The sequence below is a fragment of the Grammomys surdaster genome, unplaced genomic scaffold (assembly GCF_004785775.1).
Source record: "Grammomys surdaster isolate TR1022 unplaced genomic scaffold, NIH_TR_1.0 97, whole genome shotgun sequence".
NCBI classification, from domain to species: domain Eukaryota; kingdom Metazoa; phylum Chordata; class Mammalia; order Rodentia; family Muridae; genus Grammomys; species Grammomys surdaster.
Window position 1 is genome coordinate 3,477,910 of NW_021604576.1, and position 17,081 is coordinate 3,494,990.

General features: G+C 37.0%; 1 protein-coding gene across 2 annotated transcripts in view; it reads right to left on the minus strand.

Annotated features, from left to right (window-relative positions):
• Positions 1–2,459: 2,459 nt before the first annotated feature.
• The window catches only part of Ripk2 (receptor interacting serine/threonine kinase 2), a 40,488-nt gene continuing 25,866 nt past the window's right edge, over positions 2,460–17,081 (minus strand). For both annotated transcript variants that reach the window (XM_028780924.1, XM_028780929.1), the window contains exons 5-11: positions 15,900–15,949; positions 14,904–15,065; positions 11,550–11,635; positions 7,812–7,898; positions 6,618–6,711; positions 4,748–4,909; positions 2,460–4,178 (exon numbers count right to left, since the gene is read on the minus strand). In XM_028780924.1, the coding sequence (XP_028636757.1) occupies positions 3,841–4,178; positions 4,748–4,909; positions 6,618–6,711; positions 7,812–7,898; positions 11,550–11,635; positions 14,904–15,065; positions 15,900–15,949 (979 nt within the window). In that variant the 3' untranslated portion in view covers positions 2,460–3,840. The remainder of the gene's footprint in view (positions 4,179–4,747; positions 4,910–6,617; positions 6,712–7,811; positions 7,899–11,549; positions 11,636–14,903; positions 15,066–15,899; positions 15,950–17,081) is intronic.

Sequence of the window (17,081 nt, forward strand, 5' to 3'; positions counted from 1 at the left end):
AAGAAAAGTAAGAGATAATTTGGGAGTTGGCCTCTATGATATAGAGGGTGATAAAATCTTTTGAAAATTAAGAGATGTTCGTGAGCATGGCCCAACATAAGTGGTAACTAATTCTCCTTTCTCAATTGGTCATAACTTTTCTCCATAAATAACAAAATATAGTATTTTGTGAGAATCCTGCTGGAGTGTATATTAATGAAGAAAAATAGAAATCAGTCTGAGGGAGAATCATTCTTGCTGGGTGCACCCACTGGTCAGTTCTTAGTGCTTCAGTGTTGCTTCCCACTAAGTCCATACCCATGCAGCCATGGGCAGCACTTAGTTGGAAACAAACATGACGTAATGTTAGCAGAGGGAGATGTTGAGAGGTCTAGTGGAAACAGGAGGGGAGATGAGAACTATGGGATCATATTTCATTGTATACATGTGGGAAATACATGTATTCTCAGAGAATAAAAGTAAGTGTAAATAAAAAGCTTTAGTTTTATTTAACCACCAGAGATGAACAAAGACTTTCCTCATGGTCTTCCTGCATTAACTTGGGTCTCTGCTTTCTGGACTGAAGTGTTTGTCCCTTCTGAAGCTCTTCCTTAAAGAGCTGAGCTGTGGGACTGAAACTGGTCTGAATATCATGTTTAAGTGATTTTTCCAAAATGCAACATGACCAATGTTACTTTGAGAATGTAAGTTGGGTACATAAGTTAGTTTTTTCCCAACCAAATCTGAGTTCAGAGAGTGTACATCCGTAAGATAAGTGTGGTGAAGAGCTGTCATAAAAAGAGACCTGTGAGCCTAAAGAGAAATTATTTTATAGCTCATTTCATACTGTTTCTCCAAACAAGAGCCTTGAATGTTAGCCACGATAAGAACTGCTTACATGGTTTGTCAAAACAGATTCCTGGATTTCAGTCCCAGGCCACAAATTTACAGTTCTAATAGTCTATGCGTTGTCTATGCTTGTCTCTGGACTGTATTTGTAGGTAGCAAGGTATAAAAGGCACTACAAAGTGGGGTGGTGGTGGCAAGAGGATGTGAATTTGAGGCCAGCCTGGTCTACAAAGCAAACAAGCAAGCAAGCAAAAAAGCACTACAAAGGTACCATCTCTATCTACCACTGGTCTAGTTAAAGAAGAGACTGATCAGTGCTGGCCTAGCGTGAGTCTAACATTTCATTCTGCTATTTCAGCGATTGGAGCATATTCATGAACTGTTTTTATTATCATATACTTAATACCGTATACAGACATTGTATTTGGATATTATAAAACTTTATATATTATGACATAGAGACAATACTATCGCTGGATAGAGTTTTTTCAAAATAAGGTTATAAATAATTATAAAATTCTGGCTGAGTATTGTTTCTGAAGTTCTGTGCTTGAATTCTTTTTTTAATAAGGATGATCGAAATTAAAAACACACACAATTGGCACAAAATTAAGCCATTCTCCTTTCCTTAATGAGAAGCTTCAAAACAAAAAACCATTATTATGTGGCTCAAATGATACAATGTTCTGAATCTCTGTTCTACTTCAACATAATTCTACTTACCATTGTCTGTATTTGCATCCATCTTGGGAAGTCGGACTTAAAGGGACCATCTTGCCCTGTGCTGCAGCTTCCACATCACTATTCATTAGAGTTATTTAGAAAGTGCCTACTCTGTGCCAGGCCTTGTGTGCTGACTGCTCATACTTAGCACAGGAGGGTATGACTTCCCTCAAAACAAGGACATGCATTCAATACAGGTCACAGTGAAAATCATCCGCTGAGACCAGTAATTCCACTAAAGGAGGACAGCTTATTCATCTTGATTCTTAACACCATAGGGTTTTTTTTTGGGGGGAGGGGAAGAGGGTGTTCCAAGACAGAGTTTTTCTGTGTAGTCCTGGCTGTCCTGGAACTCACTCTGTGGAGTAGGCTGGCTTCAAACTCAAGAGATCTGCCTACCTCTACCTTCCTAGGGCTAGGGTTAAAGGCATGTGCTACGACTACCCAGTGACACCATCTTCAGTGTGCTGTATTCATGTAGAAAGTTGTGGGGCTATGAAAATAGGTGAAGACCTGTGTATTCCTTACAGTAAGTCACAGAGGAAAACAGGTGGGTTATAAGCATGTAAGCACAGTCAGCAGTCACACATTATGAATTGTAGACTTTGCAACAAAAGAACAGAGGAAACATCATTAGTATGAGAGGAGGGAGGGAAGGAGAGAGGGAGAGAGAGAGAGACTGAGACTAAAAGAGAGTAATTAAAAAAAAAAGACCTTCCTCTTTTTTTGTCATTTGTTTACTGGAGACAGGGTCTCAGATAGCCCACGCTTGCTTTGACCTTGTTAAGTAGCCAAGGATGACTCTGAACTCTTGATTTGAATGCTTCCATTTCCAAAGTTCTGGGCTAACAGGTGTGCCACCACACTTGAGTTTTTATTTTCATACCTTTAAAAAGAATAGCAACTCATGAGTATAACTGATTTTTATTTTTCTCTTTAAATTTCTGTGTTTCTCAAAGTCTCATAAGAGTCACATCGTAGGTAAATGTCATTTAAAAAGGAATTTAAATTCTTTAAACATTTTTCCCTTTTATTATACACACACACACACACACACACACACACACACACACACGTGTTTTGCCTGCATGGAAGTGCACTGCACATTTGCCTGGTGGCCTGAAGAGGCCAGAACACGGTTTAGATCCCCTGGGTCTAGAGTTATTGATGGTTGTGAGGTATGATGTAGGTGCTAGGAACAGAACCTGGGTCCCCTCACAGAGCAGGCAGTACTTCTAAGTGCTGTGCTGAGCCATTTCTCCAACCCTGGTGTTTAAATTATTATTTCAAATTGAGGAATATTTCATTGTCTCGCCATGATCTAAGTCCTTTTATTCTGTATTCATACTGTTTTAGGTTATGAGTCCGGTGCATCTTGCAAGTTTGAGCTTTCAAATACATCCTGTTTCTCACTTCCCTCTAACTTTGTCAAACAGTTTTCAGAAAAAGGCATCCCTTCATATAGGTTCCCTTTACTGACACAAGCTAACAACCAAAAGATAAAAAGAATGCACACTGTATTGTCTTTTTATTGTTTCTTGTGAAGTTGGTGTAAGCAAGCTTAGAAAATCAAACACAGAGAGGCATGGCCGGTGTGTGGAGTGAGTCAGATGTGTGGAAGAACATACCCGCTGTACCTTTCAGTTCAAAAGTGTGTTACAAAGAAAATAGCTAAGGAAAGGGTGGCCTCTACCCAACCAGCATATGCTTAAAACAGGAGCTGGAAGAAGGCTGCAGCAGGATACACAATGGGCTGGAGACAGACAGGAGGCACAGGCTAAGCAGAAGTACTCGAATGGCCAGTGCTAATAAAAGATTCTTCTTTTTTTCATCTTCATACACTTTGTATTCCTTGAAACCACCTTCTAAAGAATTTGTAAGTAATTTGGAGATCTGAATTTGGGGTTGCAGAGTGAGGATTCTGTATCACTGCTCTGTAAAGTCAAACTGCACTTGAGAGGAATAATGAAGAATCTGCAGAGAAGGTAGTGTGAACATATCTTCCATCACAAACAAAGGCCACCTTAAGGCACTGTTACATACAAGAAAAAGTAGTTATTACATAAAAAAGTTCAAGTAGTGAAACTGACATAAAAACTGAACTACACAGCATAATGCAAACTTTTTACTTATATTAATTTAAAAAAATACTGCAATGTCATGGAAAGAGACTCTTCCAAAAACCTTCAGTGAAGCATCTAATACTCTCATGTTTTTATACAAATATTATACAGGTAACAAATATAAATAACCATTTGTAAACTGACTTTCCCCTCAAAGAACGTCCCCTCATAAGCTTTTATTTTGAAGGAAATTTGAAGATGGTGTTTTAGAAATCACAGGTACTTCCGGGTAAGGCTGAAGCCCCATCTGCTTGTTATCTTTCAACTTCTGTACTATAACTTTGGCAAATTCTTCTCCTTGGATGTCAGAGGTATCTAGCAGCTGTCTGACTTTTGAGGTCCTTGTAGGTTTGGTGCTAATTAGTTCATAGTCTTCCTTCATGATCAGGTCCCGAGATAGAAGGGCGTCCAGTGATTGGTTAAGGCAGGCTTCAGTCATCTGGCTCACAATGGCTTCCCTCTTACTCTGGATCCACTGTTGTGCTATACCAGCTTGTGGGCGCTCTGCAACAAAGCAATGCATGAGAATTACAAAGGTAAGGATAGACATAGGCAAATGTGTGTAATTCTGTGTGAAAGTGAATAAGCAGAACACTTTTTTTCCCATATGACTGTGCCAGTGTGAATAGTATTTCTTGAAAATGCTTCTATTATCCAGAAACTATGCAGAGACTTGAGTTTTATCTCCCCATTCACCTTTCAGAAAGAATGTTATATGTTTATATATGTCTATATGTTATATGTTTATATATATGTCTATAATATAGCATATAAACATATGACTTTAATTTTTGTTTTGTTTCAAATATGAAGTATACTTGCCTATCTGATAAACGAAAATAGCTTCACTTTTAGTAATATTGAAAGTACTGCTGCTTCTTACCACTTCTTTCTAGGTTAGAGATTCTTGGAATGCATCTGGTCAGCACTGAGTTTGGAAATGCTTTTCTACTTAAATATTTATTGAGGTATGGAATGAAAACTAAGAAAACTTCCTATATAGTGAATCTATGCATTGTGTACATGTAAGGTAAGCACCAGCATCTGCAGGGGAACTCACAGCACACACTCACCTAAACTTTTCTCAACCAAGAGTGGACTTATTACAGACAAGGAACATGAGGTGGCCCTGGGATCACAGAAGGCTGACCCCTGTGATACAGGAATGATGCCATCCCAGCTGTGGTTTCCAGGACAGCGGTGCACCTTCAATGAAGAACAGTCTTGACGTCCTCCTACAGAATGAACAATTCATCACAGGTAGAGTTTTCATCAGATTAAATACCAATGGGTGAGTCACACAGAAGACAGGCTCTAACAACTTTGGTTTTGCACTGTCATTGAAGCTACTTCAGAAATCTAATTCTGAAAATACTTGAAATATTTGTGTGTGTGTGTGTGTGTGTGTGTGTGTGTGTGTGTGTTGGGTCCATAGGTGAAGGTCAGGAGTCAACATGTAGGAGTCAGCTCTCTTCTTCCATGTGAATTGAGATGATCAAATTCAGGTTGCCTGCACGGTGGGAAGTACTTTTACCCAGAGTCATCTTGCCAGCTCTGCAAATACTTTTTAGAGTAATAAACATTCATAATGAATAGTTTTTATTTAAACTACTGCTAGTGCTTACCTGGTCTATGCTTATTATAAATCACAAGTTTCTGATATTCTCAGTCTCTTCCTTCCCTGTGAATTCCCTTTCCCACTTTAAATGTGTCTTATGTATACCTGTCACATACACAGATATTAAGTGTAATAAATCTAGATTTGACATGTGTTCTCTACTTTCTCTTCTAGAAAACAATTTCAGTGCTCCAACTGTTTATCCTACTTCAAGTGACTCTCAAAGATGACTTCTGATCTTTACATCTGCACTGTGATGCCCTAGCCATACCTATCCCTCAAATGATAAATTTAAAACTCTTATCTAATTTCAGCCATGGTGAACCTTCCTAAAGCAAAAATTTGTATCTGATACCCTTCTTCAAGAGTCACACCCTCCTGAACTTAAAAGCCTGAATTAGCATAGCTGAATGTAGAAATTCCTTTTTTTAATTAATTAAATTTGTTTTAATTAAAAATATGTGTGTATGTATAAGTGTTTTGTTCTGAATTTATGTCTATGCACTGTGCATGCTTGGTATCTATGTAGGCCAGAATAGGGTGGCAGATTCTTTGGAACTGGAGTGTGACAGTTCTGAGATGCTGACTGGGTGCTGGGATTAGAGCCTGTTTGCTCTGGAAGAGCAGTAAGTACTCTTTACCACTGAGCCATCTCTTCAGTACAGGATCCTACTGCAATCCTACTTAATCTTTTAACTCTTCTTTTCTACTCTATCTACAAGACAAACTAAATTACCCACTGTTACCCGTTTCCTTGTTTATGGACTCCATATTGTTCTTTTTACGGAATGCCTATCATAAGTAGAGGTCAGCTTTGAGGCAGAAATATGGTTTTCATGATGAAATAATACAGTAGAGTGACATGAAAGTATTCTTCAAAGAGCCTGGCATTATTCAAGTTTTGGATATGCTAACCACTTGCTATGTTTTCCAGAAAGTTTATAATCTCATAATCTGTAAGCAAGGACTAAGCCTAGCTTCCTCACATAGCTATTAAAGATACTTTCTTAAGAATGTTTCTTGTTCCTGTGGTTATATATATCGCCCTCTTAAAATATAGTTACTGTGGAAACTTTGAAACACTTCTCTTTTTTCTTGTGAGATTAAGAAAAATACCCTTTCCATCATGATCACAGAATGCCTTTAAACATATTTGTTCATCATGCTACTGCTACCTTTACATATGTAGACTTGTTATTTAAGAACAAATGGATCATGAATGCAAATGAGAAATCTGTTCCATGCATAACATCTGTCTGCCAAGGATATAATTTGAAAGAAAGTGAAAAGGTTATATAACTATGCTGACTGGAAAATTGGCATACCAGATAAGAAACCTTTGTCTTGAGGAGCTGACAGAGACCTGGGGGTTCCAGGAGAATCAGTGTTTCTAGAGAGCAGAGAGGATCCACACGATTCCTAAAGTAAACAGAGGACCAACAGATTGAAGGGAGCGGTATACATAAAGGTTTGTAGAAAGGCATTGTCTTTAAAGTTACATGGCTACCGTTTCTAGATTCTTGCTTATTAAAAATAAAAACCCAGGATTATAATAAATTATAGTTTACAGAACCAAAGAAATAAGGTATAAAACCATCACAAATAAATGCAATTTCTTTTTCACCCTCTTCTTTTCTAGAGATTAAACCTAGGGCCCCAGACATGCTAGGTGAGTACTTTACCACTGAGCTGTATCTTCAATCTCTAAATTTAATTTCTTTATCAACTCAAATGGAAGGGATGGGGCAATAGCTATGGACTGGACAATAATAATTATACACACAACAATAACTATACACCCATCATGATTCACAAAAACCATGGAGGTCTCATTCTTAGCTCTGTTGTTGAATTGCTTACTACCTTTAAAAATTCATTGAAACTCTCTGACTTTAATGTTTCATCAAAAATTAGCGTATTACTAAAGGACCAAATTAGATGTTTTATATAACAGTGATTTTGAAACTGTGCATTGTAGGTCAGTGTGGTGTTTCAGTGGGTAGCCAAGTAGATAACCTGAATTTGATCCTTGAGAACCACATAGTAAAGGAGAGAATGGATTTCTGCCAGTTATCCTTTAACACACATGCATATATCCACATGTACACATGCTGTGAAAACAAATGTAAAAAAAAAACCCCTATGTGGTGTGCTTTAATGTTCTTTTGAATGTACTGTCACTTTTACAAACCTGTAAACCTACTTTTATGGGTCATAAAAATGACCAATTAAAGAAATAACTCCTGAAGAGCAACAAAAACTTACTACTTACTGTAAGAGGTGGAAGGGAGGTATAAAACAGTGGTAATTTGTCACCTATGATTTACCTATACACTGCCCTAGAGCATCATTCAAATAGAGAGTAGAGGGAGATTCCAGGTTAGAGACTGTCATGACTACTTAGCAAATTGTAAATACTTCCTGGACTTTAGTTTTCCAGCTATAGAAAAGCAGTTTGACTAAAAGACTTTAATATTATTCTCACACTCAAGTTTAGTATAACAGAAGTAGATTTGTACCTCCTGTGGAGGATGGTTTGCAGGTATGTTCAGTGATAAATCCATTTTCTTATCACATAAGTGAACAGTACTGGATGCACTTTGTATCTGGAACGGATATATACATGTTTTGTGTTTACAGAAGAATCAATGGAAACAAAATCTACATCATTTGTTAACTTAATCAGTTACTTGTTAGTTAACTTGTTAACTTAATACATCATTTGTTAACTTAATTAGGTAGAGACAGTACAGAACAAGAAATGCTTAGAGATTAGACTTTGCATCCTGCCCCATATTAGTTGTTTGATTTAGTAAGTATATCTCAAGAGTATTGCAGATTCATCTTTAATGCTTACAAACAGGACTATTTAAAGACTGAGATAATAAAGAATTTGGTTCAAGCCAAGTATTCAATTTTGCTCTGTGGTCTATCTATCCATAATTGTTATTATGCAAACTATATTTCAAAATTCAATACTCTAAATTCTATGACTATTTTTATTGTACTGAAAAGAAACTAAGGTTGGGTCGATCTAAAGGTGGTGGTGTGTTACCATAGTACAGTGTGTGTGTGTGTGTATGTGCATGTGTGATGGTCAATTCTAGATTCCATGATATGTAACTAATTGACCCCCACATATATATAATGTATACTGGTCACAGTCATAACTCCATTTCCCTTTCTTATATGTCCCTCTTACTCCCTTTGAAACTGTACTTCTTATCTTGTCCTCTGTCCTACTTCCATGTCTTAAAAAAATTAAAAAATCCATCTCTCTATATAATATCTATCATCTGTCTATCTATCTATTATCTACCTATCCTTCTACTGAGTTTAATTAGGGTTGCTTGCATGGGTCAGGGGGTGCAATGTAACATTACTTTTCCTATTTATACATTAGAGCTAAGGACTCTCATTTAGCATGGTTACTATAAGGAGAATTGGAAGCAATACATGCATAAGGGCACTAAGATTACTTGCAGGTATTCAATAAAAGGTAGCTGCTAAACAGGTGATCTGTTTCCTTAAATACAGTAACTTTATACTTAAGTGATTTTCTTTTGCCTCCATAAACTAGACTTAGACAAGCTCTCATCACTACTAAGTCATTTCAGAACAAATCTGGAAGTCTCAAATCCCCTGCCTCAACTCCATTTCACACAGAATCTCACTTTGTAGTTAGGGTCAGGCTGATCTAGATTTTACTACGTAGACCATGCTGGCCTCAAACTCACAGCAATCCACCTGCCTCTGTTTCTGGAATTCTGTGATTATAGGTGAAAAATATTACACATAGCTAAGTCTACTTTTCCCCTCTATATAGGGTTCTGCACCCAGCACTCCATGTCCCACTACAACTTCCTGTTGCATTTGGTGGAAATGACTCATAGCCATGTGTATATACAGTGGATCTAGTTTATTACTCAGTAACCTGTAGTTCACCAAGTGTTCCTGCATGGATTGAGACTATGTGGCTCTTGAGGAGCTGGATCTTTCTACTGAATGTACAGAGATCCACCTGCCTTTCCCATCTGAGTGCTGGGGTAAAAGACAGCACTATCACGCTACATAAAACTGTAGATGCATCTTTAAATTAGTTTTTGGCTCTGTCTGTTATGTAAAGTTTTCCTGATTTTTTTTTTTTTACTGAAACATTTCTAACACAGCTCTTTATTAGTAATACCTTTTTAAAAAAATAACTAATGAGGTATGATAATTCAAATTGTTTATGGACTAGCGAATCAATCCCAAAGGAAAAAACTACAAGGAAGTATTAAAGAAAACTTTTTTGGCTCAGTTTTTATTTTTTAAGATATAGGAAACACTTACTTAGAAAAACCCAAATAGTAAGAACTAGAATTTTATAAGAATTTAAAAATATAGAAAATGCAAGTAAGCAAGCCATTCTAAATAGAGAAATATTAAATGTGTATGTGTGTGTCTGTGTAAGACAGAGTGATCTCATTATGTTGCTCGTGTTTCTCAGGCTGCTCTGGCTTCAAATTCAATTCTACGGTCTCCACCTGAAGAGCAGCTGGGACTAGAAGCACAGCACCATGCTTGGCTTTTAACTTTCTATCCTACTGTATGTGGGGTGTTGTGTGACTAACTTTTCTATACTGCAATAATCTCATCTAAAGAAGTCAGCATTTCACCCTACCCTCCAACTGTAACTTTATGTAAAAATAATACTGTGGTATAAAAACAATGATAAATCCATTGTGTGATTACTAAATTATCTGAAAATGTATACTTTACATAAGCACATAGAACTTTTAAACATCAAGGCTTTTACTATATATTAGTATGTGAGTGTTTGAACTGCTTGGAGACAGAAAAGGGTTGTGGGACAGGTCTCTCTCTCCTCATAACCAAGACAATAGACCTTTGTACTTCCCTTCTTTTTCTGTTTTGTTTTGTTTAATGATCTACCACTGAACTCTACTCCTAGGTCCCCTCTATCTTTTTACTTTTAATTTTGAGGCAGGTCTAGCTAACTTACCCATGCTGGCCCTGAGCTCACACTGTAGCCCAGGCACACCTTGAATCTGCAATCCTCCTCTTAACCTACCCAAGTAGATGGGATTACAGGCCGGTACCACCAGGTCCCTACTCATCTAGTTTTGCTTAGAGAAAGATGAGAAAAAGACAAACTTGTGAGGAGAAAATAGGAAAAGAAAAGAAAAGAGAAAAGGAAACATTCTTAGCAATCTATATTGACATTGGTATCTCTGAAAAAGGTTGTACCCTACCCAGAAATTGGGGAACTGGAGAAGTCATGGGAAGAATTCAGAATTCATATTTAGATCCTTTAAAACTTGGATACTCTCCATGGTATTGGCAACAAAAAGACATGTTCATCAATGGAATCAAATTGAAAACTTGGATATTAATATTGATATGGTAAGTCTTTAATTTGATTATGACTGGTTGTTTCTTTTACATACTCATCTTTAAATGAAAGGTTATGCTAGTAGGTCCAGCAAAGTAGGAGGGGAAAGCAAACTGTCAATCAATAAACTATAGATCATCACCCAAGAGTTGGGCTAGCTGGTAATCTGATTATCATATACACAGTGCAACTTAATGAAACCTAGCTGAGTGCTAGCCTATGTTCACTTTGCTCTAAGGAACTACAGATGCTTTATAAATCCTCAGTTGTTCTGATCCACAAGAGCTACACTGATCAGACAACTGTCCCAGGTAATTTACATTAACTTTTCTGACATTCGGTTTATGTAATGAGAAGTATTTGAGTGAGAAAACAAAATAAAAGACAAGGAATAAAAGTACATGTTAGGGACTCAAATAGAACATAAATGGGACTGTTTTACTTGGTGATAAATCTCAAAACAAAACAAAACAATCCAAAACCCCCCAAAACCAAGTACTTTAATGAAGAGCAAGAACTCAACCTCTGCAGGTGTTAACACTTAGCAGAAGTAAATACACACCAACACTTATCATGTGCACGGCTGTGAGTGACACAGGGTGTTTGCTGTGCACAGGAGCCTCAGGACAGATTCTAAGTTCACATCTGATATGCTTCGGAGTCTGAAATTATTAGATTTGAAGGTGGCCCATTTGAATGAAATGGAAATACCCATTGGTGACAAAGAAAAGGCAGTAATCATGACCCTTGTAAACTTTCCCATCTCTAACTCTAGCCTGTTTCTGGGAAACTAAATTAAAATTCCACAAGTGACACACAGTTTTATAAAGTTCTAAATTATAAAATTTCAAGGGAGATTTACCTTTGCTTTTTTTAGCTGAATAACAGCTTCAAGAAAAGTTATATCTTCAAATGTTCTCAGAATTGGTTCAAGTTCTATTAAGCATTCTAAATAAGGAAAAAACAAAACCGAAAAACAAAAACCCAACAATTTTAAGTTCAGATCACTTCTAATAACTAAACTGAAATGTCAGTTAACATTTATCTTATAAGGCTCCATGTAAATCTTTCCATAAAATGATGATAATGATCTTAAGGAATTTTATTGCTGGCATAAACAGACACAAGGATCAACAGAACCAAGTTAGCAGCCTTCAAATGAACTGCCACAATTCTGGAAAGCTGGTTTTCAACAGAGGGCCTTAAATTCCACAAGGCAAGGACAGTCTTTTAAAGTAAACATCTGAATACCCATATTAAAACAGGTCATTTATACCTTTATTGTATACCATACATAAGAATTAAATCAAAATAGACCATTCACTTAAATATAACCAGGACCAAGTGTTCAAAGCCTTGAGTTAGGCAAAATCCTTAGATGCGAGGTCAAAAATAAGATTTACAGGAAACCAACAACTAGACTTCCAAAACCAATTTTGAACACTGTACTTTAGAGCCGTGGTTCTCAACCTGTGGGTCATGACTCGGTTGGGGGCTGAATGACCTTTTCACAGGGACTGCATATCAGATATCCTACATATCAGATATTTATATAATGATTCATAACAGTAGCAAAATTATAGTTATGAAGTAGCAACACAAACAATTTTGTTTTGGGTCACCACAACATGAGGAACTGATTTAATCAGCATTAGGAAGGTTCAGAACAGGGCTCTAGAGAAAAGACATCCTTAAGAAAAAGTGAAAAGCAAAGCCACAGAATAGCAGTAGGAGGAGAACATATTTCAAGTTGAATATCTGCTAAAGGACTTGTATGTAGCATGAGCAAAGCATTCTGTCAGGGTGGGCCAGGGCAATGGCTCAGTGGGTAAAAGCGCTTGCTGTGAAGACTGACTGCCTTAGTTTGATCCTAGCACCGTGCAAGAACCAAGTCCTGAAAGTTGCCCACTGATCACTGACAGAATACGCTTATACACCAACCCCCCACCCACGCCCAAGTATGTGTGCATGAGCACACACACACACATACACATATGAGCACACACACACATGCACAGGTCAAACACATGCACTCACACACACATACTCACACATTCATGTGTGCATAGTGCACAGGTTGGCCTCAAATTCTTGAGTCTAATATATTCTCTTACTTTGGCCTCTTCCCACCACACTCAGCTAAAGGCTTGCTTACATGACCTATAGTCAGAGTAGACGTGACTGACTGACTGACCACTCGTTACTTAGAGCATTCCTTCTTAGACAAAGAGACTATAGCCTCTTTGCCATCTATTTTCTTGTTCCTCTATACAATTTCTAAGAAATGCTTCAGAGTTCTAACGTGGATATGTAGTCTTTGCTGAAGCACTAAATTTTCTATCTAGGGTGGTCTAGTCTAAATTACCTGTGTTAGAGACACCTGATTTTATATCATGAGTCCTAGATTCTTCCTTAGTTAAAAACATTTACATGTTATTATGGTAGTAACAGTAATTATAATTCCTTCTACTTGTTGGTTATATGAATCATGTCTGTACGATTAGGCATACACAATCAGCAAAGTATGAGGGATTTCATGACTTCGGCTCAAGGCCAGTATCTTATTAACTGTCTCTTTTACCACAGCTGTTTAAATGGACTTGGATTGGTACCTCTCTATCTGTATTTTCTAGTGATGTGAACAGCCCTTTCATCTGCATTTTAGTCAACTGTGCATTTTCATTGGTGAAATACTAATCTACAATTTTAAAACTATACTAGTTGTCTTATTATTGGATTAGTCAGAATGCTTTATTTCCAGACACAAGTCCTTTCAATAGATATATGATATGAAAATATATTCCAAACATCCGTGGCTTGTCTTTTCATGTTTTAATAGTTAATTTTTTTAAGTGTATGTGTGTGATGTGAACATACTGTATGCATGTTTGCATGTATGTACGTCTGCAAAGGATTGCCCTCTGCTTTCTATATTGAGGCCATGCCAGGTCTTTCACTTGAAGCCAGAGCTCACTAGTCTAGCTAGTTTAGTCTAGTTTAGCTAGCTAGGCTAGTCTCTGGAGTCAGTTTGTTCTGGGTCCCCAGTCTCCACCTCCCAAGTGCTGGGATTACAGGCAAGGTGAAGCGTACCCGTAGAACATTTATATGGTTGAGAATCCAAGCTCCTGTTCTTAGGCCTGTATGGCAAGCACTTCCTCCCGTAAGCCAGCTCTCCACCTGCTACTTTATTCAAGTACAAAGTTCTAATTTTTCAAAGTTCAATCTCCAAGTTAATTTATTGAAAAAAAATTTTTTTAGATCCAATGGATTCAAATCTAAGAATTGTGCCTAACCAAGGTTTTCAGATGTACTCTTGTTTATACTGAGAGGTCTGATCCCCCCTTCTTCTGACATGTGCCTTAACTGTGGATAACTTTTCTGTGTCTAGAACTGTCACTTGAACTGACAATTACTGAGGGAGTTCCCTAACTGTTTTCTCTGTTCTTACACAGTCACTTCCCCATGCAGCGGTCAGGAGGGATTTTGACCTAAACTTGAATTAGACCACATTGCTACCAGAGGAGACAGGAGGGAATGGCCTTCCATTACATGTGGAATATAGGTCTGAGAGGGGCTGGCAGCCACTCCCTTCCTCTCTGAGGCACCTTCACCATCTTCTTGGTTTACTAAGCTCTAAATACATGAGCTTCCTCTTTCTTCCTTGAAAACACAAACCATTTTCTTCCTCTCACCTCAGAATCTTTACTTTGTATGTTTTCTTTGCTGGAACTACTTACTCTGAGAATGACTGGCTCTGTTTTAAGCTTCAAACAAGAACTCAGACACAAGCTCCTAAAAGCCCTTTGTCACTCTTCTCGTGGATCAAGACCCTTGTTTTAGTACAGAGCTTATTTCACAAGCTGTGTCTTAGTTTTTCACTCATTCCCTCCATGCTTTCTCCAGAAGAAGGTTAAACTGAGGAGATGTCACATTTATTTTTTGCTCCCTCTGCTCATCCCAGTGAGCAGGGAGCACAAGGCAGGTGTTTACCAAGGGAACAGAACGGTACTACTACCAAACAACTTCACTTTTCTGTTAGGAATTCTTACACCTTTTCTAGGAGCAATTACCTATATATATAAATGTAAGAAACATCAAGAGCAAATTAGTTTATAGAACAGTTTTAAGATAGGCATGAATTTTCAAGGAATATTTTATTTAAAGTATACTTATAATTTCTAGAATTCGAAGATCCAGATTAAAACTATTCACTCACTCAAGAAGGATGGTCTTTCATCTGGGTTTTGTGCCCATCCACTTTGTATTAGAGAGATCATGAGTCCTCGATGAGGTATATCAAATGGCAAATTCTCCTCGCTGGTGTCAGGCCGATGTCCCTGGGACACACTGTACATAATCTGCAAAGGATTGGTGACCTCTGTCAAAACAAATATATTTCATTAACTGGAAAGATGTTACTAACACAATTCAAATAAAAATGAGGATATCTTAAACTGTTAGTCCAATCCAAAATACCCTTTTCTGTAAGAAGACTTAACTCCCAGCCACTGTCAGCCTGGTGCACCTCTCATGGGAGAAATTTACAGCCCCTCCTCCTTAGATTTAGATTTAGACAAGTCATTTGATTTGCTATGTGAGCTCAGCAGAGTCTAGCATAGCCAACAAGTAACTAATAGTTAATGTGAATGAGAGACAAATTCTGTCTGCTAAACTACTGAAATGTAAAGGATATTCATGATGTAACAAGTTCAACATTACAAACTTCCATGATCTTGAAAATAGTAATAAAGACAGGTGTGATGCCACATGCCTTTAATCTTAGCTCTTGGGAGGCAGAGGCAGGCAGATCTATGAGTTCAAGACCAGCTTAGTCTATAGTCTACATAGTTCCACCAGGACAGCCAAAATTACATAGTGATGCTCTGTTTCAAAAAAAAAAAAATTCTCATTTTTGCAAAGGACAAAAATGAGGACATGAGATCTTGTTGCTTAACCACAAAGTTAGCTGATGTTAGAACAAGAACTAGAATTTAAATTTTCCTGATCTTTAAGCCAAGTACACTCTTCATAACTGGTCCTTAATCTAGTATACTTTATAGTATGCAATAGATGCATAACTGATATACTGCTACGTTTGTACAGTGTATTTTGTGTACAAAATGAATGGCTGGTATATTTAAAATCTGATGAGGTTTAGACAGTTGAGATGTGTGTACCACCATGATGTCCTCTGGAATAAGAGTATACGTACCTTCAAAAGGCTGTTTTCTGGATAATACTTCCCACATGATAACTGCATAGCTGTTTAAGTTAGAGAATTATAAGTTGTAAGCAAACTTTATACATAAACTAGTATAGAATTATTTAAAAATTAAATAATTTTTGAAGATGATAAGGCAAAGAATCACCATATACAGTCAGGATGGTGCATGTTTATATATGCCTGAAATTGTTTCTAAAATAATTAATTTCAATGAAGAATATGGAGTTACCATAATAATGGCCTACTACTGCTACTTACCAAGATAAATATTTGTGATAATTTATTCTAAACATTCAGATAAATGTACCCTCTAATATGATGTCCTTGTTTCTCACACAAAGTAAGGAACAGTAAGAGAAGACTATCTAATGAGATACCATTCTACTGACTTTTTCTCAATAAAGTTTTTCCATAGTGCAAGTATTTTGAAAATAATTACAGTTGCAAGTTGCCTAGTTAAGCTAAATAGAGTTTGTGTTTGGAATAAATAAGTAGAGACTAGAAATTCTGCAGTATCTTCAAGTGAATTACATGTTCAAAAACATATGTGAACTTGATTAGGTACCAAGACATTATCTTTGAGCAAAGTGAGGATTACAGACAAAATGACCCAAATCAAGTAAGAATATTTCATTCCCCCCATAGGGAATATAGAGCTTGAACATAAAAACATAACTCAAGAATCAAATGATAAGTACATTGATATCAGTCTGTTCTCAATTTCCTGATACCAATAGGGGAGAAAGTAAAGAACAACCAGTAATCCAAGCCACAGAAAGACAATTAACAAAACTGCAGGAATCAGTGAGTATCTCTCAATAGTAACCGTAGATGTCAGAGACCAAACTCTTCAAACTATTCCATAAAATAGAAACAGAAGAATAGAAACACTACCTAATGCATTCTATGAAGTCACAATTACGATTATACCTAAACCACACAATGACTCAACAAAGAAAGAGAACGCCAGACCAATTTCCTTTATGAATATCGATGTAAAAATATTCAATAAAATTCTTGCAAACTGAATCCAAGAACACATGAAAACAATCAACCATCATGATCAAGTAGGCTTCATCCAGGGATGTTGGGATGGTTCAATATACAAAAATGTAATCCACTATATGAACAAACTCAAAGGAAAAAAAACAAAAAACATGATCATCTCAT